Source organism: Streptopelia decaocto (assembly GCF_964273445.1).
Source record: "Streptopelia decaocto genome assembly, chromosome: 2".
Lineage (NCBI taxonomy): Eukaryota > Metazoa > Chordata > Aves > Columbiformes > Columbidae > Streptopelia > Streptopelia decaocto.
Genome location: NC_138655.1, coordinates 58,827,369 through 58,850,453, shown reverse-complemented (window position 1 = coordinate 58,850,453; position 23,085 = coordinate 58,827,369). Strand labels below are relative to the sequence as shown.

The window sequence follows — 23,085 nt, the reverse complement described above, 5'->3', positions numbered from 1 at the left end:
TTAGGAAAAAAATAAGTGAAATGGGACATGAAGAGAGGAATAAATTATCAGTTTCCATGCTGTAGAAAGGTCATATTAGTAGACACTCAAAGGGAACCATGTTTGGCTTTTGCCACAGAAGAAGAAAAATCAAAATTATTTAAGAAGTTAGGTAATTACAAACAGGAACAAAGAGACTAGGGCATTAAAAGTAGTAAAGGCCTTCAATACTTAGTGACACAAAAGTGAAAAAAATATAAAGTAATGCAAATCAAAACACAGTTCTGATTCTACTAATAGAGATGCAGCTCTATGTTTATAATTATCTCTAAAAATGAGATCTTACAATCATAAAAGGCACCCGTATTTAAAAATACCAGCATTTTATTTTTAAAATATATTGTGCAATAGCTGTAAAAAAGTAAACAGAAGATTAAGAGTTATCAAGAAAATAATATTAAGCATATTAGAAAATATAATTTTTCCAGTCATACATTAATATCTTCAGTAGTGTATTTCTGTTTACTCTTGTGTTCACCCCCATCACACATTCCCCAATTATATAAGTTTGAAACTGGAAAGTCAGAGGAATAATAAGTGACTGATAGTAAGGAATTGATGGTGTATATGATACTTTACTCAGAGGAATAATAAGTGACTGATAGTAAGGAATTGATGGTGTATATGATACTTTACTCAGAGGGGAAAGAGAAACTGAATTGGCATATAGGATTCTTGGATGGATGAAGTGAAGGAAGAGGGAACTGAATTAATTTTCTATTCCAATATCATGAAATTGCAGATGTAGATTCAAAGCAAACAACATAAATAGTTCACCTAATGTATAGCTATATTTATTATACTCCATGGCAGGCCATAGTGAATGTTAAATGTTTATATGTGTTCAAAAAATGATTGAAAAAAAACACAGAAGAGATACTCAGTAACAAGTATTAGAGTTGAAAAACAGCAGCCAGCCTCATTCTGCAACTTTCTAGGTAATAAATTGCCAAGAAGCCATCACAGTGCTCTGGGAAAGCATTTTTCGTCTGATCTTAGGAAGCCTTCCATACATATCCATTTTTGGTCAGTGTCAGAAATGGGATAGAGTGCTATATGAACTTTTGTTCTGATGGCATGCAAGCACTCTCACGCTATTCAGCAAAAAAAAAAAAAAACACAAAAACAATAGAGCTGGCATTTAAAAGCAAGCTTCCCCGACTGAGCAGAAAAAAAGGGAGAGGTAGTGTAATGAAGTCAATAAGTTAAAATTTTCTTTTTTCCTTTATTTTTTTTATTCAAGCATTCTTACCTTTGACAAGCTATATGTAAAAAAATTTAAGAAGGGGAAAATAAACAACAAAAAAACCCAATAACAATACACACACATAAAACAAATTTTAAACCAACAAACAAGAAACAAAAACCAACACAAAACTGGCTTCCTAAGTTTCATAGGAAAGAAAAGGTGAAATACCTTTATTTCTGAAATGTAACAACTCTCTCATTGTTATAAATATGTAATTTAATTTACTGCTTAATGAAAACCATGAGGGGAGACATTGCATTTTGTAAACTTCTCTAATTGCAAGAATGATAGTCAAATGGGTGTTAATGTCCAATATGCATTTCAAGACATTCAGTCTGTTACAAATAACCTCCAGTGACTTTAAGATAAAAGACAACACTGACAAATTCACTCTAAAAAGAAGAAAGTATTCTAACTAGTATAGGTAATGCTTTTTACAATTCCATGAAAAATTGCAGGTTTCGTCATTTTGGTCTCCTCACTGAGGTTGAGGTTGAATGACTGAAAAGATGTACTCCAACTAGGCCTTCTGTTATTTTATTATTAGAATATATCCCTTCATAAACTATTATATTAAGATATTCATTATGTTAAACCTATTTTTTTGAAAGCTACAGGCCAATATAAATATGTGCCCTTAAGTGAAATAAAAATCTTGTCCTAATTAAGAAAAATACAATACAGAGTAGCTGAATATACACGCATGTCAGCAAAACCTATAGGTTTTCTGGTTTTATGATTGCTATAAAATGTGTAATTCAAAATTTTTATACAATCTTTGAAAATCTTATCACTACAATTTACAGACCCATTCAAGAATTAGAAAATAGGAGATAAAATATTAAACTTAAATGAAAAATTTGAAGCATACCATTAGTCACATGCAAATGACAAACTTGTTTTTAAATCTAGTCTTTGACTTCCATCTTCCTCTTGACATGAATTCTGAATTAAATATTTTTGAAACTGGAAACCATTTGGTGAGGAAGTATTAAACATCTGAGTGTTGATCTATGACAGTTTGTAATCTAGTAATTTTTTTCCTTGTTCTTATTAAAAATGAGCGGAAATTGCAAGAGGAAATGAACACATCTGCAAAACTATCTTTTTATTTGTTTTTAGCTCTACACTTTAGTGAGTTTTGTAAGGACTTTAAATGAGCATTTCACCAGAAGAGTAATGAGGAAAAAAAACCCTTATAAAACCAACAGTATCCCAGGTGGTAATTCTGACAAAACATATTGCACTTTAAAAATCTGTTAAGAGAGCGAATTGTGCAGCCAGTACTGCTTTACCTTCACGATAACCAGCCCCAGAGGTTTGCATTGAAACAAAGATAATTCTCCATTGGATGAACATTGCTAAATGAAGTAGCAAAGTGTTTAGCAACAATTCCATAATTATGTCTTCCCTCGAGTTCTGATGAAGAGCAAAACATACATTAAAAACTCAATCCAAGAGATCTGTGACACAAAACCAGGAATGAAGCAGTTAGTATAAGTCCTTACTATTCAAGATTCACTCACATCATCTGGACAAATTTTAATATTCCTCCTCTGTACTGTGGTGCCTCCTCAAACCTCTGGCAGACCACATGCATTCAGACACAGGGTAGACAGATTGCTGTCTACTGTGATTGCTGTTGACATGGAAACAATTTACATCTCTGTTTGCATTTTAGCCACATTTGCACCAGTGAGTCAGCACAGCAGAAATCGGTAAGTAGACCAAAGCAGCAGAGGCTGAGGTCAATACACAAACACAAGGTCCTAGGTTTTGCCTACTCCTGTGTCCCTTAATTCACGTGCAGTATGAGGCCAACCCAAAACTGTAATTGGCCCAGCCCTATCCACTCCTTTAGGGCTTGGAGCAAGGACTTTGAATATCTGAAGCAGAGCTTCCAATGTAGTTTCCTTAAGAAAGAATTAAGTGTGCACAAAATCACTCTGAACTACAGCAATACCAACTAACAGATGAAGAAGGTATCTGCCTTAAAGATGCATTACTTCTTTGAGGCAAAATGTTAAGGTATATTAATGCAGCTGCAATGTTTGTCACTTTATCTCCTTCCATTTATTTTTCTTAACCACTTAAATTTTATTCCACAACTGTACTTGTAAAAACTGTTCTAGTTAATTATTTGTGATGAGTTTCTGTGGAGCTTAGAGTAATAAGGCTCTCTCTTGTCAAGTTTTCTACTGTTGTGCGTTAACTTTGGCTGGGTCCCTCACCTCAGCAGGATGGGGGATGAAAATGAGAAACCTCATAGGTCAAGATAAAGACAGTTTAATGAAAAAAACAAAGGCCACATGTGGAAGCAAAGCAAAACAAGTAAACAAACAAAACCCAACTCATAAACAGAGATGCGTTCTCTACTTCCCACTAGCAGAGAATGTCCAGCCCCTTCCCAGGAAGCAGGGTCTTTGGAAGCACAGCCTTGGTACACATATAAGTTGCTTTGGAAGATAAACATCTTAACAACAAATATCTGCACCACACAACCTTCTCCCCTCCAGTACTCTTAGTTTTTATTGCTGAGCATAACATCACATGGTACAGACTACCCCTTTGATAAGTTTCAGTCAATTGTCTTGGTTGTTTCCTATCCAAACCTCTTGTCCACTCCTAGCCTACCAGCCTTTGAGAAGGAGGTTGGAGGGACAGTCTTGATGCTGTGCAATCACCGCTCAGCAAATGCCAAAACACCTGTACATTATCAAGCCCATTCTAGCAACAAGTGCAAGTCACAGCACTGTGTGGGCTGCTGTGAGCAAAGATAACTCCATCCCAGCCAGACCCAGTACATCTGCATTCAAGTAAACAGTAAACAGATGGAACAAATAAAAATGAATAAACTTTACAATGATCCAAATATTTCTAGGAAGAATAAAATACAGTATGAACAATGTTTTTATTTGCCTGTATTGAATATTTTATGTTATTTTTCTTAGCAAAAAAAGAAAAGCATTTAATACTACAGTTGAAAAAACTGTACCTGAGATTTTTGTTATATATGTGTTTCGTATACCACATAAAATGTTTGTTATTAAGATGTGATTTGATCCAACACCTTCTCATCCAAAGAGCTGACATTTAAGTAGTGGTAATCCATTAAAACACAGCAGGCACCAGAAACAAAGAGGTCTGATATATACAGCAATCTTTAAAAAACCGTCTGTTCCTAACTGGAGATGAAAAATAGCTGACAATATTTTTCTCTGAATCATGAAGAAACAGAACCTTATGATGCTGCAAGTTTAAAACCTGGTATTTCATAGAATCATAGAATGGCTTGGGTTAGAATATAACTTAAAGATGTTCTAGTTCCTACTCCCCTACCATGGGCAAGGAACCTTCCACTAGACCAGGTTGCTCAAAGTCCCATCCAGCTTGGCCTTGAACACTCCCAGGGAAGGGGCTCTCACAGTTTCTCTGGACAGCCTGTTCCAGTGCCTCACCAACCTCACGGTGAAGAATTTCTTCCTTATATCTAATCTAAATCCATCTACTTCCAGTTTAAAGCCATTACCCCTTGTCCTATTACTACATGCCCTTATAAAAAGTCCTTCTCCAGTTTTCTTGTAGGTCCTCTTTAGGTACTGTAAGGCTACTATAAGGTCTACCTGGAGCCTTTTCTTCTCCAGACCAAAAAAAACCAACTCTTTCAGCCTGTCTTCATAGGAGAGGTGCTCCAGCCCTCTCATCATCTTCATGGCCCTCCTCTGGACTCACTCAAATAGGTTCATGTCCTTCTTATCTTGGTGGCCCTGTAGCTGAATGCAGTACTCGAGGTGGGGCCTCACTGGAGCAGAGTATAACGAGAAAATCACATTCCTCAACCTGCTGGTCACACTTCTTTTGATGGACCCCAGCATACAGTTGGCTTTCTGGTCCTCAAGCTCACATTGCTGGGCCATGTTGAGCTTCTCATCAACCAAGACCCCCAAGTCTTTCTCCTCAGGGCTGTTTTCCATCCATTCTCCACCCAGCCAGTATTTGTGCTTGGGATTGCCCCGCCCCACATGCAGGACCTTGCACTTGATGTTGTTGAACTTCATGAGGATCACACAGGCCCACCTCTCAAGCCTGTCAAGGTCCCTCTGAATTGCATGCCTTCCATCCAGCTTGTTGACCACACCACACAGCTTGGTGTTATCAGCAAACTTGCTAAGGGTACACTCAGTCCCACTATCCATGTCACCAACAAAGATGTTAAACAGCACTGGTCTGATGCTGGAGGAATGCCACTTGTCACTGTTTTCCACTTGGACATTGAGCTGTTGACCAAAACTGTGTGACCATCCATCCAATTCCTTATCCACCAAGTGGTCCAACCATTGACTCCAGGTCTCCAATTTAGAAACAAGGATGTCATGCAGGACAGTGTAAAATGTTTTGCAGAAGTCCAGGCAGATGATGTCAGTTGCTCTTCTCTTATCCACCAACACTGTAATCCCGTCGTAGAAGGACACCCAGTTTATGAGGCATGATTTGCTCCTAGTGAAATGATGTTTGCTGTCACCAGTAACCTCTTATTTTCCCTGTGTCTTAGCATAGTTTCCAGGAGGGGGGTCACCCCATTTGGAGTCAACCCACCACAAACATGCTGTCTAGAGAGCTTGTGCTGTCCTCAAGGTTTTGAGACTACGCTGGGCAAAGCCTTGAGCAACTTGGCTGACCTCAGAGCTGAGCTTGCTTTGAACAGGAGGTTGGACTTAAGACCTCTTGAGGTCCATTCCAGCCTGACTTGTTCTGTGATTTTATGATTTGCAGTTCTTGTAAATCAGAGATAGAAACAGCTGGAAACAAATCATTTCCCACCCTAGTCTTTGGGTCATAACTGACCAGTCCACCAGAAGATGGATTACAAGGTTTCAGTTCACACTAAAATACAATTTTTAATTTTCTCTTTTGAACTGATAATCAACAGTTTTGAAGACAATCTCATCGTATAATCATCTGCTATGAAAGGGCAAACACTTCACAGGCTCCTTATCCTTTATGATAAAGAAGCAGAGATGACTGAGGTCCATCTCCACCTTTCAACTTTGATAATAAGTTGTGTCAGTTAGAGGCTCGATACTAACAGATAGAGTTGATGCTAACAGAGTTGATCACAGATGCCTAATATTCTCTGCAAATAACATTTTAAAGAACCAACAAACAAACAAACAAAACCCAGCACAGCCATATGACTAAAAGATATTTGAAATACAGTAACATGCCTTAGTAGATGAGCATCTTTCTAGACATATCTCCAACCTCAGATTACTTGCATTACCTGCTGATATGATATGGTATGATATGATGTGAAATATGATATGATATGATATGATATGATAAATACTAGTAAAGGAAAATCTAAAACAGGCATTTGTTTTGTCAAGTATTTTAGAAAGGTAAGCTATATGTGTGAACTTCAGGTTGCTGTTCCTGAGCCATCACAGAAGTTTAGAAAAATCATATAATAACATTCTAAAGCAGATCTCAAATGCAGAATCTCTCTCTCTCTTAATCGTTTCCAAGATTACCCCAAATCTGGTCCTAATGACATGACTCACACTGCCATTATTCAACAGTATATACATATAAATGACATTAAGGTGTTTTGGTTTTATTTTGTTGGTGGTGGTGGCGGGGTTTTTTTGGTTGGTTGGTTGGGTTTTTTTTGTTACTTGTTTGTTTGGTTTTGGTTTGGTTTGTTTTTTTTTTCCCAGCAAATAATAATGTTACTTTTTCTCACTGCCCAACTTGTAACATCAAGAATGTATATTTACTGACTGGTTAGGGTTTTTTTTGTTGGGTTTGTCTTGGTTTAGGTTGTTTTGGTTTTTTTCATGTGTTTTCTTTCGCTTTCTTTCTTTCTCTCACACAGTTTTCAGATTCTCAATGAAAGTGGGAGTCTTCTGGATTACTACTTAATTATTGGCATAGAAAACCATAAATTAAAGGAAAAATCCACAACTAAGAATCTCTGAAAAGTTTGTCACACCTTTTAAAGCAGTACAATAAGGTTTAAAATTGAACAGATATTTAAGAGAATAAAAAATCAGAAATAAGGCTCTTTCTTCAGTTCTTTCTTCCCTACAAAGAGACGCAATATTCAGCAAGACAGAGAAATGATTTATCTCAGAGGGTTTTTTTTACTTTGACCTTCATGACAACCCTGCAGCTACTCAAGCTTGCATAATTTCTTCTGTTCCTCCCAGTCCTCTTGCTCCCTAATCTTGTCAGACTTGTCTTTTCCACCTGATCCTTTTAAAAATGAAAAGATATGTCTTTCTGTTTCTGTACACTACAGAAATTCGAAGTCACTGTGTTCAAATTGTTCAGGTCCGAGATGCAGACAGGACTGTTCTTGCACAACACTTGTTTTAGCGACACATTTTGACATTATGAAATATTAATTCTTTTGCAGAATGCTCCCCAAGTAATCAAACTAAGGAGTGCACATCCCTTATTTTTAACCAGCAGCTTACTTTGTGCATTTTGTTGATCATAATTCACTTTAGTTAGTGTTGCTTTATTTTTCATCTCCAGAAGTCCCTGAATTTCTTTTACCTGCAACTTCATTCTTCTGTTCTCTTCTTCCAAATTTTGCTTTTCTGCTTCATGTCTCTCTCTCTTTCCCCATTCAGAGGTATTCTCAAACTGCAGTCTTTCCAGCTGGAAAGGGTTTGGGTGGGAGGACAAACAACCAATAGAAAGAAAAAGAAAGAGGAATGACATGACTTAAAAAACCTATTCTTTATGGTCTGATACTAATAGCCTGATCTCAGAGTAAGGTGGACGTCTTAGAAATCAGTCCAAGATATAAGTTTTCCATATTTCATAAAGTTAAGTACTTGAATTTGAAAATGAAAAAAAGCCAGGGCAGTAAATGGTTCATTAATTGTACCTTTTCAAAAATAAAGCATAGGCAATATTTTAATATAGTAATAGGTAACCAAATCTTATTTATTTCTCTGCTGTTTATAGACCAATAGTATTAAAAAATCATAAAATACATTGTTTTAAATAACATTGAGACTGATTTTGGTCTAACAGTGGCAAAGTTCACATTTTATTCCTCAAAAGGTAAAAAATCAGAACTTTTTGAGTTATAGTCTGTTTGCACTTTAGAAGGACTATAATGAATATTCATTAAACTGAAGAAATTGTAAAGTATGTCTTCAATATTAGAAACTTCTATCCTAACAGCCAGAGGAAGGATTTTCAAGTTTTCACACTACTGTCTTTCTTGAGGTAACAATAATAGTCTTTAGGCAAATATTCTTTTTTATTGCCAATGATGTAATCTTAATTTAGGAATTCATTTATCTAATCCACACATAGGAGGATTAAATATATCAACAAAAAGACACATTACAAAGTCATACAAAAAATTGTCTGACAACAGTTTTTATTTACTGTTCAGAGACAATTAGACAGAGGAGGTTTTGTCAAGAATGTATGAAATATTCCTCAGATTTCAAAAGGAAAATCAGTAACATGAATTTATTTTTATAGCACAAAACAGGTATGAACAGGTATTTATCAGAAGATTATTACTGACAAGTACTTACTATTAACAAGTTATTAATAACTGGTACTTGTGCAAAGATTAGAAGAGATTAAGAAAGATTAAAAACTGATTAAAAACTGAAAAAAATACTATCTCAACTGAGATGAAAACAAGAAGAAAGATGCTAACACATAGAAGTAAAAATTTTAAGAACGGTACAATTTTCAGTTCTGTGAGAACTAAAATCAATTCTTTGATAAAAGTAGAGACTGACAATAGTGCAAGGCACTCCTTGACTGAAGAAACAGGTTTATCTGTGCCAACAATGTTTTAGAAAGAGCCAGAGAGGTGTACTTTTTCAGATATTGGTTACTTTTATTTTAAAATCAATTTCTGACAATTAAAAGCTACTGAACATGAAGCAAAGTGAATGAGGTATTACAGGATCACAGAAACATAATTCAGACCCTGTGAATTGTAACAGTGTCAAATGAAATAGTAAACTTGTCTGTTTATATGTCATTTCTGAACAAATAAAAACAACTAGAAAGTTGAAGAGGCTCATTCAGAATTTCAGAGGAAAAGTAGAAATGCTTTTTGAGTTTCTCTCTTAAGGACAAATAACATATTCAATGGAAAATACAAGTGATTTTTTACCAAAAATGATATTTTTCAAGATATTTCTCTAGCTAGTATTCTACATATTATAAACTAAAGGATTCCCCAAAAGAAAGGTGGTCACTGGACCAGGCTCAAGGAGTGTCTGGATAAGGCTCTTAGTCACGTGGTTTAGCTTTAAGCAGTCCTACAAGGAGCAGGGAGTTGGACTTGATGATCCTTGTGAGTCCTTTCCAGCTTGGGATATTCTATGATTCTATGATTCTGAATACAGACGATGAGTACCAACCACTTCACTTAAACAGTCAGTTGTCAAAAAGGTAAAAACTGAATGGACTATGTTTAAAGACACTTTATTCTACCAACAAAAGACACTTTCTCAGCCTGTTCCTTGTCATCATGGATTATTTGCTCTCCTTAAAAAAAGAAAACAACAAAAACAAAAAATTAACAACTGTCCTCTCCACCCCAACAGCACTCCTAAAACCTAGGCCAGTCTTAACATCATGATACTGTTGAAGGGCACTGTTTGGAAAGAACTCTCAAACAGTTCTTAAAACTGAAATGGGACTTTGATCTAAGATTAGGCAAACTAGCAAGTAAGAAAGAAAGTAATATATTTATTTCATACTCTGTATCATATTGGCAGACTAACTGGAAGTCAATTTTAAATTTTAAACAATTATGCTATTCAGCAGTTGCCTTTTCATTATGGACTTGTTCTTGTATGAAAAGATTTCACACTACAAATCTACAAGCTTTGGGGGTTGTATATCTGGGTAAAATACAACATGTATTTTATATTCATGCTACCTCACAGTCTTTAGTGGTTATTTACCAAGCTAAATTCCTTAAAATGTGATAAATACCTGTACTGAGATTAAACAGGGCATCAGGGAAGAATAATTTTGTAACCTTATTTTTGGGGTTCTTTTGTGTTTTGTTTTGTTTTGGTTTTTTTTCATGTTGTACCCACTGGTGATAGAATACAAGATATTAACACCAGTGCACAAGACAGTGTTAGATGCTCGCTTGTTCCTATTGAGATCTTTAAACTCTACCCACTGAATTTCTGTGTAATAACTGGAAACAAAGGGATCACATAGCTCTATTTAGAACCAAATCTTTTTTCTTTCCCTTCCATCCGCCCAAATTGTGCAGATTTATAGCTGTTCAAATACCATCTGCTGGACTACCATCACAAAAAATACTTATTTTTCTAAATTAATATGCAGGTATAATGTCTTACAAGTACCCATGAAAGTTCTGGAACGTGAAAAAGCCCTATGTTCTTCTAAAGCAAGACATGACTAAAATTCTAAGCCTGAAATTTCACCTTTTCAGAGTGATGACACTAATCAATACCAATTCATTTTCATCAGGCTTCAAGTGGAGAGAAATCACAAAGCCATCCAAGGTTAAATTTCAGTCAGGCAATTAAGCACAAGATGACTACCAAACCAAGATCTGATGTCAAAGATAGATTTACTTACCTCTGTGTCTGTAAAATTTCAATTCATTGCACCCAAGATGTCTACAAGCTCAAATAATGATAAACGTAAATGTTTAATACACCAAGTACTTAAATAACTTTATATTAAAAATACTGACTTGTACAAAATCATGAATAGACAACTTTAGTATAATTTATTTTATTAGAAATCATTGCTCAGTAAAGTCCTATAACTCATTCTCTGAAATACTAATTTTCAATAATCAGTGTAATCAGTGTTGCTTTCTTGTTCATTGGAGTCCTCCCAAATTATACCTTATGCTTAATCCAAATAACACTTTCATATAATGCTTTCATAGGAAGTATTTGCTCTCTTTTCCCTCTCTCGTCAATGTGCGGGGGGAAAAAAAAAAAAAAAAAGTGTAGTGCCAGATCCCGACTTTCAAATTTTAAGTCAGAACACCAACTTCATAAAGTTGTCATGGGTAATTTTGTCACTCCCAGCTAAAAAGATCAGCTTTCTCTTGAGTAGACAGAATTTGTCTCCCACATCTGTGCAATGCATTCCTAATGCTACCTACACCCCAAAACCCCTGTCAGGGCCCTTCCAGCTTCCAGAGCCCAGCTGGCAGCACCCAAGGCCAGTTGACTGATATGAGCTGTTGTAAAGAGCTGGAAGAAGGCTCAGGAGAGAGAAGTCTCTCTTTACTTCAGGGCTGCTTTTAATTTGAATATTCCAGACCCCAACCTTGATGGAGCTATTATATGTTGCAAATATTTGCATTTAAAATTAACAGGAGAGGTTCACACGAGTGTAATACAGATCACAGAAAACAGCTTTGATATCCCTATTGTTTTCTGAGGAACACAGGTGTTCCTGAACTGACTAGTCTCATCTTTTTCTGTGAACTTTTAAACATATTTTATCTTGAATCAAAATTATGTCTCATATTATACATTTTAACTAATTTAGTGGAAAACTGAAATATTGCTATTAAAAGGGCCATAAAGAATATTTTTTAAGTATGAAAATAACTGAAAATAATTGAATAATTATTTGTTGGTAACATATTTGTTAATTAATCTACCTAAATTAAAGAAGGATGCACACATTTATTTTCATTGAGACTTGAACAATATTATTTTACACTATTTTTTGTTAATTTTTATGTTCTATGTTAGTAGATAATCTAATCAAGTCATTACAACCTTTAAGCAGGATACTAATCATTTTTTACTTGATCATATTTTCAAAACTATTTAAGCACCTACTAACTCTCCAAGTAGTATGGGTACTGCATTTATCAGGTGTGAGAAATATTTCCTATGTAAGTTCAACTACTTCTTCCATGAATTAGTTTCACTCTATTAATTTAATTAGGAACTAAAACATTTTAATGGTTTACTGATTGTTCATATAGAAGCAACAGTATGTTCACTACAAAGGCCTCAGAGAACTTGTGAGTGTAAAGTACTAATACAGCTTGTAGTTGTGCATTTGAATCCATAAACAAAGCAAGCTGCATCCATTATACATAATAATTTATTTACAGTGAGTCAGAAGTTATAATGTTACATTCTCTTGCTGTTCACCTTATTTCAAAGATGAACTACAGATATTCACAATGGTAATGTCCCACTCAAGAATCAGAGTACTGTATTTCTAATCAAAGATGGAGGTTCATTCCAATAAAACACACAAACACTTTGGGAAGTTGCTTCTCTGTCATTCATGCAGCTGTCACAAAATGAGTAAGGAAATTAAAGCAAAGCAAAAATCTTGTCTGAAGTGAAGTTAGGAAGAACGAACAAAATTAAATATTTTATGATCTCTTTAATGTAATTTTGTGCTAAAAATATTGCAGGGTTATGTTCTTTCAGAATGCAAGTCTGCTTATGCCTTTTTGAAATACTGTAAGAAGGGTCTTTTGTAGCTTGGTGCTTCAGCTTCCAGAAAAGATTAAATGCAATGACTAAAGACCATGTTAGGTGTTAAGTCAGTGTTCTGGTTTTGTTAAAAACAAGACAAGTTTCTCTTTCAGTGAATTTTTCCTTCAGTTAAGCCCTTCTTAGTAACTGCACTTTTCTGAAGTTGGATACATGTTTTGGTAGACATAGCAATGGAATGCAAGGTCGTTGATAAGGATTCACATCCTGTAAGTGAGAGGGGCAAGGAGGAGCAAGCTGAACAGGTGACTAAAACTGACCAACTCAGTATTCCATCCCATTCACAGGACACTTAATATAAAAGTGGGAGAACATGAGGGTCTCGTCCCTTTTTTCCCTTCTCCAACTATGGCCGACATCTGGGAGGGACCCTGCCTGCCGTCCCTGCAAATCTGAGGCCTAGTGACAGACCCTGCATCCTTGAATCCAGTTCTGTTTTGCTGCAGAGTCCAACCCAGGACTTCCGGGTTCCTGCCCTGCTGCTGCTGGAGCAGTTCTGAGCTGCCAGGAATTTCTACATTGGTTTTGTATATTTTGTATTATTTTATCTATTTTATTAGTAGCACTAGCAAAACTTTTTTAATTCTTTCTAATTTGCAAGTCCTCTCTCTTTTTGCCTCTCTTTGCCCTCCTATTGTCCTTATTTAGTGAGGAGCTGGGGCTGAGGGAGGGTGGTGGGGAGGGGGTTAACAAAGCATATGCCATGGTTTATTGTCACCCTGCAATCAAACCTTTACAGTCAGATATTTGAGAAGGTATTCCTCTCACTATAACAAAGCGAAAAAAACAAACTAAAGCAAAAAACTTCGGGAATCTGTTTCTCTCTAGAAACAAGATTTGGAGTGTTGTTTCTTTCTCAGTTGAAAATCTCACCAACCTTATTTTCCAGTTATGTGCTCCCCACCTTTAGGGAAAGTAACTTCTTCAATTAAAACAAAAACAACAACCAAGATAAGAAAAAAACACAACCAACCAACCAACAGCAAAACAACAACAACAACAACAACAAACTCCACAAGAGTAGTTACATATATTGACGGGGTCTGTAGAGCATTTCATAACTCTACAACTAGAGCTGCTCTGTGAGGGATGCATTCCCCATCACTGAGCTTGAATGACCCTTGGGATCTTTTGATCTACTCAATGCTACACAGTTTCAAAAGGCTGAAAACCACCTCATCCATCGTACTGTAACTTGTACAGATCCATTTTCCTTTCCACTACACAGCCAGAGAAAACAAGCGTTGTGAGACCTAGTACAGCAAGATGAGGAAAACAGCTAGAGGAGCTTTTCTGTATAAGAAAGCTGATACTATATTGAAAATGCAACACAAGGCAAACATTCAAAGAGTGTTAGCTGTTTTGAATGGACCAAATGAAATTTTGTAGGTATATATATATTTGTATAAAACACCTACATGTATGTGTATACACATAGACATGTTCCTGTGTTTCTTTCAGGGGAACCTGGCATTTTTTTTAATCCTCCCCTTCATTACATGGAAAAAAAAAATCCTTTAAATTAATCTATTAATATTGCTGCATTAAAGTCTTCTGTCTACTTTCACTTTTCACACAAAAGTATTTCACAGGAACAGTAATTCTTATATTTAATTTTGAAATTTATTACTGCAACTTCAGTTAAAAAATGCAAATGATACCTATCTCACATCTACAGTGAGAAGAATTTCGGGGTTTTTTTTCCCCATGTAAAATATACATTGTGATATGCATATACAAAAATGTTTTAGATGTTCCCTGCTGGAACTACAGATTCTGATTTATAAAGGGACTGAAAGCCTAAGAAACAATTTTCAACTTCATGTGATGTGCGAAAGAATCTCAGGATGTTTCATTTTTCTTTCAAATATGAATATTTTCTCTCCAGAAAATGTCTCCGCAGACTCACGATAAATTTTATTTTTCAATAGAAAGACCAGAATAATGGTGGAGGTACAGAGCAAGGTCAAGGTACTGTCAGTGAAGTGGATAATTGCTAAGGTGAATGGTGGAAATGAAGTATAGTGTACTGACCTTTTGAATCTGGATAATTGCATCTTAGAGCTAACTTACACCATTTTATGACTAATATAAAATACAGAGGCTCTGAGAAAAACAGACACAGTAAAAGGAACTCCTCCTGGTACAGTTGATTAGCTGGAAAATCTTAATGCTGTAGTTCAGTTTAAGACAACAAAGCAGTGGCTAAGGCTCAAAAAGTTTTATTGAAACTAGATTTTTCTCCTTCCCTTCAGTAAAAGGAAGATGAAGTAGGATGGAGGATATCAATTAAACTGCCCATCCATTTTTAATGGAAGTAATGGCAGCAAAAAAAAAGGACAAGGAAGAACAGACATAACAGTTAATATGATTTCAGATGGAAAACAAAATTTTCCACACATCTCTCAGGAGCAAAGGAGATTAAGAAAGCAGCAATTTTTGTTGGTTTTAGAGCAAAGTTTTGTTAGCTTCCTATACAATTTCAGAAAAGGTAGGAAAGTGTACTTAGAGAGTTATGATCTCCAGACAGAAGACAAGCATTATAGTGAAAAGCTGTAGTTTTGATTTGATCTGACAAGCAACAATAACATAAACAAAAAATGTCAATTCAACCAAAAATTTTCTCTGCAAAAGTTTTTTTCTTTCACAAAGCTGACACTTTTTAACAACTTTTTCAGAGAAAAATTCTCCAAACATCTTAAATAAAAGTTGTCCATACAAGATACTTCACATTACATACAAGGTCTTTTATGCAGCAAAACTGCCTGAAAACAGAAAAGTTTAACTTATGTATTTACAATCCGAACCTTACTGAACCACATTAAAACATAAACTTCTGATGCTATTTGTCTTCACACTAATAAGCTGCAGGCAAAACAGATATGGCCTATGGACTTCTGACACAGAGAAGCAAGAATTCCTGTTTAAATAATGAAAAAGAAACTCTGGCAGCCTCACTCAAATATCTGTAAAACATCTGTATCACCTTACACAAATGAAAAATGAAAATTCAGAATCAATATGCTTTTTTGTGCCTGTAATGACTGCACAGAGCTTTTTTGGGTTTTAAAGCAGGATGAATGAATACACATTTTCAAGATTTCTCATGTCTTCACTATGCTGTGTTTGGAGGTCATTTCCACTCATCCATGCTACAAATTATTCTACAAACTTGAAGCAAGAGACAGTCTGAACTCAAAATTAAGTGAGTCACAGGTTGATTATGAATTAGGGGTCACATCACCCTCCAAAAAAAGAAAACTTGTTGAAATAATGATACAGCTTCATAAAGAAAGTAATGAATTTGACTCTTACTGATCTTGTCACTACCGTCACTTACAAAACTCAGCACAAGAAAGCTCTTTGTTTCCGAAGCAAATGTTTCTTTTCTGTAACTCAGACAGAAATTCTATATCTTAAAAAAGTAATATCCAATGACCTTTTCAAAGCCAGAGCCAAGAACTCAACAGGTGTGCAGTTTTGTCAGCCATCTTCCAAGTCCTTGCACATTGACAAGAAATGTGAGGATGGAGAATCTGCCATTTCACAGTGGTACTTCTCTTTGTTATGAGATGTCATCACCTTGAATTCATTGCAGCTGCTAAAAGGAATGGCAAAAGTGCGATTCCTTGAATATGATACCTAGCTAGATTGATTCAAATGAATTAAAAAAACAAGCTCTGCCAGAGGAGTCTACCATCAAGCAGAAGCATCATATTTCTTCATTAAGAGTGCATTGTGAAACAACATTACAATGTGTCACATAATACTAGGTATGAAGCTCTTTTATCAAGGGTCTAAAAGACACAGCATCAAACTGTTAAAGATATTTTTTGGGGGACACAGTGGGGGAGTAGGGTGGGTGGGTTATTTAGTATTTTGTTATGAGATTTCTACTGCTAGAAGTCTGTAAGAGCTTGGTGACAACTACAAAAGCTCCTGGGTCTGAAAGGAAACCCATCAGCTTGCCTGCTTCCAAGTCCAGTATTGCTGGCAAGCAAAACTATTACTCACCATGTGTGACACTAGGCACTTCTGCAACGATTATTTACAATGTATGTGACTGTTTCTAGAATTCTCTTCCTTTTTCATCCAAAAGAAGTAATCAAAGACTACCAGATCCATAGCAGCCCTTCCACAGGAAAGGGAAGACAAATGTTGGCTAACTTTTTATCTGACAAGTACTTCAATATTCAATAAAGGGAAAAACAAATTTACTCTGCTTTTTTTCTTATTGTGAGCAAGTCTGCCAAGAACACCATTTAGTCCATCAGAAAATATACTGAAATCATGATAAATGTTAATATGCCTGACAATATCTTGAGACACCAACCCTGCAACAAATTGAGCTTTTTAATGAATGCTTATAATCATAATGATGCATGCATCTGAGTACTAGCATGTTTAGTAATCAAATATTTCTTACTTCTGGTACTACACAAATGTTTAAGTCTGCTGCAAGCTGATATCATTACACTATGTTGACATTAAAAGTTGCTAATTTACTGGAATTTATTTTCCTCTTTCCCACCTGCACACAGAGAAAACGCTTTTATGTTTATGAGTAATTTATCACAAGGGGTTTTATGCTGGAATATAAGTTGTCCATAGAGAGATAAAAAAGTTGAATGCTGGAACTTTACAACAATCACAAATAACATATGCAGAGAGGCAAAAACAGGTTCAAGAAAAGGAAAATGCTGGGAGTGAGGTAGGGAAATTTGTCCTTGATCACCTGTTCAGAAGAATCTACTATGCATTCAAGGCAAAAAGTTTTTATGCAAATGAGTATCAGAGGGAATTATCCATGCCTGTCCAAAGTTCTACTTTCAGCAATTATCTGAAAATTAAAAGCCTCAAACTACTTTTGCCTGTCTAAACTTTGAGATCAGTAATGAAAATACCAACACATTATGCACTCATTTTTATGGTCAAATTATGAAGTGTTTTTATGTTTTATCTTATTCTAAACAGAAGAGTTATTTACAGATTTCATGTGTAAAAAAATAAGGAAGATGACTAAACAAATACTGAAAGCTTCTTATTGTATGCTAGCTGACTTCACCATAATCAGAATTCATAAAGAGACTGAGACTAGAGGAATATGCAAACTGTCAGTATCTACCAAGTTGTACAGTACTACTTATTTCACATTTTCACACATTAATAACAAGCTATTACAAAAAATTTCTAAGAAACCAGTTAGAACTAGGAAGGACTGTTAGAATAAAGATATATGAACATATGCTATAGATAAAGTATCTGATAGCTGTAAGATGTAAGGACAATACTGCCAAGTAGATATTATTCTAGGTTTGCCAGAAAAGCATGTATGTTTGAATGAATACTTAAAAACAAATAAAAGTATTATTATTTTTTCTGATACATCTTGTGACTATTTTAGCTGTCACTTCTCCTGTATAATGTCTGTTTTCATATTTACACATATTTACACCCCTCAGAGCCTTATTATCCCAGGTTCCCCCTGATTCAGTATAACATTAAATAAATTTTAAATACTGTATCCCCACTGGCCCCCAAAATAGATTTTACGATTGATGGAGAAGAACAGATAACCTGTCAGGTAAGCTATAATTAGAGTTGCGATTTAAAACTGAAGGGAACCAGTTGGTTTCCTTCTGAAATCTAGGTCTACCAAATGAAATTAAAAGGAAAAAAAAAAAAAATCTGCCTTACTTACACCTATAGCAGAAGTCTGCGCCCCTACTATCTTCAGGCTGAAAAAAGCTCTACAATAACAATATTTGCCAGTGCCCAAAAATTGGTGGTAACCAGATCGACTGAAAGGTCTCCTATCAGAAACTGAAAATACATCTTACATAGGCAATACACTGCAGTGTTTAAGTAATTACAATTACTGAGTAAAAGCTTTTGTACAAGTATATTTCATTTTGCAGCTAAACCCAATGAGCCTTAACAAAACTAGATCCACGGAAAAGCACCTACAGTCTTTTCAGGACACAGTAGCCACATAAAGCTGTGGTGCTTAATTCTATATCCTTATTCATAAGGGTCTGAAAGATAGTATCCTGAAGTATACTATACTATCTAGAAGTCCTTTTTAGCAATAAACAAACAAATAAATAAATTCTGCCGCAAGGATTCAGGATCCCTGTAATTCTAATTGTATCTCTTCAGTCTTTCTCTAATAGCTGGTGATCAGTATGTAAAAGTGTGGGAAGACGACATTTTTCAACTGCAATATCAATATACTTTTTTCTGAAATAAGTAAGCTTGATGAAGTGCTGCTTACAGTTCATTAGTGTATGTAATCAGAAGCTACAGAGTAACAAAGTATTGATACAAAGCACCTGTGTACCTACCCCTACATTAACATGAAAATCAGCTTTGTGGAAGACCAAGTGTTATTAAAAGGAGATTTAATTAAATTAAACAAATTAAATGAAAAACAAACAAATGAAAGACCACAAAACAACAAAGGTTCCCATTTGACTTTTTTGTTTTGTTTACTTTCTCATATACTGTCACAGAGGCACCCCAAAAGTCAATTCCAGGCGGACAACAAGTTCCAAAACAAACTTTATTCTAGCCAGAAAAGTGTAGCTAATACACTGCTAGAAACAGCCTTTATACAATTATTTGGCACTCCGACAACATACAATATAGGTTCGGATATCAGCTGAGGAGATTATTGGGGTACAACAACATGAGAATAATGAGGATCCACAACGTGCACTCATACACTCACAAGAAACAAAACCAGAGGCCTCTCACTTCAGGGTAGCCACAAGAAATAATCACTTGCCTGGGTTAGGTGAGAGCTCACACTTGCCTGGGTTGAGCAAGGACTCGTTCAAGGATATATCCAGCAAATAACCACTCACCCAAAAGAGGGGATGAGGCACTCTTAATCCCAGGAAATCTCCTAAAATTGTGTCCCAGTCTAAGGGGAGGGCTCCAGTTCACAGACCCACTGCTCCAAGAATACCACTCTAAGGGGGTCTTTGGCATTTTATGGCCTGGTCAGATCTGGCTGTGGGCATTACAACATGGTCCAGAAGCTTCTCAGCTTCTCTACGCATCTTCTTTGTTGAGGACCCTGTCAATCGACTGAGGGTCCCACCCCTCCTGCCCCCCAAGCTGGGTGGAGGTGAAGTCACCGTGTCCCAGAGTAGGGGAGGATGTGACCATCAGCACCTTTGTGCCACCCTAGATGTGGATATTGGGACAGGCACAACGGGGCACAAAAGGTGCTAAGGAGCCATTAACTGCCCTATTGAAGGCCCCAGATGTCAGGGGGATGTGCAACTGCCACATGCATTAAAAAAAAAAAAAGAAAAAAAAAGAAAAAAAAGCTATCTGTAGATAAAAGATACTGAAATCTGAAATTAACATTCACACTGTATGGAAAAATTGCACATCTCCTGTCCTTTATTTTAGTTAGTGTATCCAGGGGAAAAAGGATTATGACATGCTTTCTTATAGCTGCATAACATTAAAGAATTTTTCCAGATAAGAATACTGAGGACTGAAGTCTCATATAAGAAAACAGTTCTGTTGAGATATAAGCCAAATGGCAAACCATTTGTAGCCTGTCTTGGAAACTGAAGGGCTTTTACCCATGGTTTAAAGAGAACAAATACATAAATGCTTCACTCAATTTTGTAGCCAGGTGATATATCAAACTTGTCCATGTGTCCTGATCAACTAAGTTACTAATGCACATGAAAAATGAACTATGTACTTTATTAATCTTTCAGAAGAGGACTCAGCAATCTATAGTTCAAGACACAAACTTCATACATTACCAATCCCGACGAACACCTGTCATTTTTTTGGTAAGTGTACTATGTTTCAGCTGACAGAAGACAGAGACAAAACTGATTCCTTGGTCACATATATATATTAAAACATACACTTGATTATTATGAGCACTAATGCATCATCTATATGTAAATTTAATCAGTGACAGTAACAGATAACAGTAAAAACTAAACATGACCATCTTTATCCACCTTACAAAACAAAACACAATATCAGCCTCATCTCAGTGTTCATTCTCAGTGCAGTTTTGTCTCATATTTGCCAATATAAATATTTCAATATTTTATCACCATTCCTGGTTGGAGAGCTCTCATATTGTATGCCTGTTTGCAGTCAAAAAGGTAGCAGTCCATATATTCGCACACCTCAAAATAGAATATTTGTGTAAGAACTGTTCTTGAATTTTATCGTCAATATTGATATTGACTGAGTTCCTAAGTGACCTAGGTGAAATAATCACTGTGAGTACATTCTCCAGGTTGGAGTTGAAAGTATTCTGTTTTCAATCTCCTCTTGAATATCAGGGAACTTTGTCAGGGATTATTGGGGGACTCATGGGAACCTTCTGAGAAATTGTGGGTGCATGCTGCTGCAACATGAAGAGCCACTGAAGTATCTGTTCCCTCACTATCAGACTCCTGGACCCAGACAGAGCTTCAGAAGGAGGATGCAGCTCTGCAAGTGTCAGGCTGCAGGGAGTCCCTTGAGCCTCTTGCTGGGCACATGGTCTCCAAGCCTGCCTAAGGTGTGCAGTTGTCAAGGGGCTGTGTTTCCTTGTGAAAGAGCTTTGGGAAGAGGCCACCAGACTGCACAGCATCAAAGAGGATGAGAAACATGGACCAGAACTTCTCCGAGACCTTGCAGATTCAAGAGCCTGGACCTTGAACTGTAGAGGAAGGGGCAGGAAGAGCCTAGGCCTATATGAAGCTGGAAAGTAGAAATTCCCATAACGATGAATAGTGGAAGATGGTGAATTCTCACACTAGGAAGAAAGTTCATGCCCCACCAGGTAACTTGTACTTTCAGAATAGGTTCACTGCCCCTGTGGTTGATGAGAAGTCTGTCTGGTGGGTGAGCCTGAGCCACTTAAGATCACTAGAAGGAAAAGGTGAATAATAGCAATAGGAGACTCCCAGCTGCAGGGCACGGGGACACCCGCCTGTTGATGTGACTTGTCAGACGGAGGTTTGCTGCATCTTAGATAGAATGAATGCCCCCACAAGAAAAATGAAAATCTGTATTTCTAAATTAAACAAAATCTCTATGGAATATTCTGTTCCTCCTACATTTTGACAAATTTGCTATAACATTTTACATTTTTAAAGCAGGTTAAATAATATCTCTCAGTTACAAATGTCCTATCTATTAAGATACTGGGAAACATCCTGAGTTTTTCCTCATTTTTCCCATAAAATAAACATGATAAGTAAGACATATTTACTTACTGAATAAAATTAACAAAATTATCAAGAATAAATTGTCCATCAAGTAATTTGTTCCTTTAAAATGTATATTGTTGTTTTTTGAAGAAAATACTCATATTTTCTCATTCTATATTTGCCCAGCCTATACATACATATATAATTTTATGTAGACATACCAGTTAGCCTTATACCTATATTACATTAAGGGCAACAGTACAGGCACTGAAAGGTTTTATTACTTGAAGAAAAAATAGAGCATATCTTACCAATGACAATGTTCTGTCTTCTCTTTTTCATTCTGCAAATAGCATTCTAGAATCACAGAACAGCTGAGGTTGGAAGGGAGCTCCAGAGGTCATCTGGTTCAAATACCCTGGCTCAAGCAACACCATCCAGAGCTGGTTGCCGAGGTCCACATCCAGAAGGCATTTGAGTTTCTCCAGTGTGGGAGATTCAGCAGCTTCTCTGGGAAACCTATGCCAGTGTTCCATCAGTCTCACAGTATAAAAGTGTTCCTTGGTGTTCAGAGAGAACCTTCTGTGTTTTGGTTTGTGTCCATGGCCTTTGATCCCGTCACTGAGCACCACTGAAAAAAGCCTGACTCCATCTTCTCTACAACTTCCCTTCAAGTCTTCACAAACATTTGTAAGATCCCCCTGGAGCCTTGCCTTCACCAGACTAAACAGTGCCATCAGCCTTTCATCATATGAAAGGTGCTCAGGTCCCTTTGTCATCTTAGGGACCCTTGCTCGACTCTGCCCAGAACTGGACCCTGCCCAGAACTGGACCCAGTACTCCAGGTGTGGCCTCCCTAGTGCTGAGCAGAAAGGAAGGATCACTTCCCTCAAACCTGCTGACAACGCTCCCCATAATGTGGCCCAAGATACCATTAACATTCTTTGCCACAAGGGTGTATTACTGATTAATGTTCAAATTTCATTTAATATTCTCTATTTTTTTTCTTCACTCTGCCCCCAACAACATTACTAGGCTTTCTCTTTTGGTCAAATATAATTTTATTTTCCAGCTCTGACTGTGACTAAGA

The 23,085-nt window shown here is 36.3% G+C and overlaps 1 protein-coding gene across 1 annotated transcript in view; it reads right to left on the bottom strand.

The window, feature by feature from the left end:
• Positions 1-5,016: 5,016 nt before the first annotated feature.
• Positions 5,017-23,085, bottom strand: part of CCDC102B (coiled-coil domain containing 102B) — a gene marked incomplete at its 3' end in the record, with an annotated part of 57,781 nt that continues 39,712 nt past the window's right edge. The window contains exons 5-6 of the mRNA XM_082044567.1: positions 7,741-7,954; positions 5,017-5,735 (exon numbers count right to left, since the gene is read on the bottom strand). Coding sequence (XP_081900693.1) covers positions 5,017-5,735; positions 7,741-7,954 — 933 coding nt within the window. The remainder of the gene's footprint in view (positions 5,736-7,740; positions 7,955-23,085) is intronic.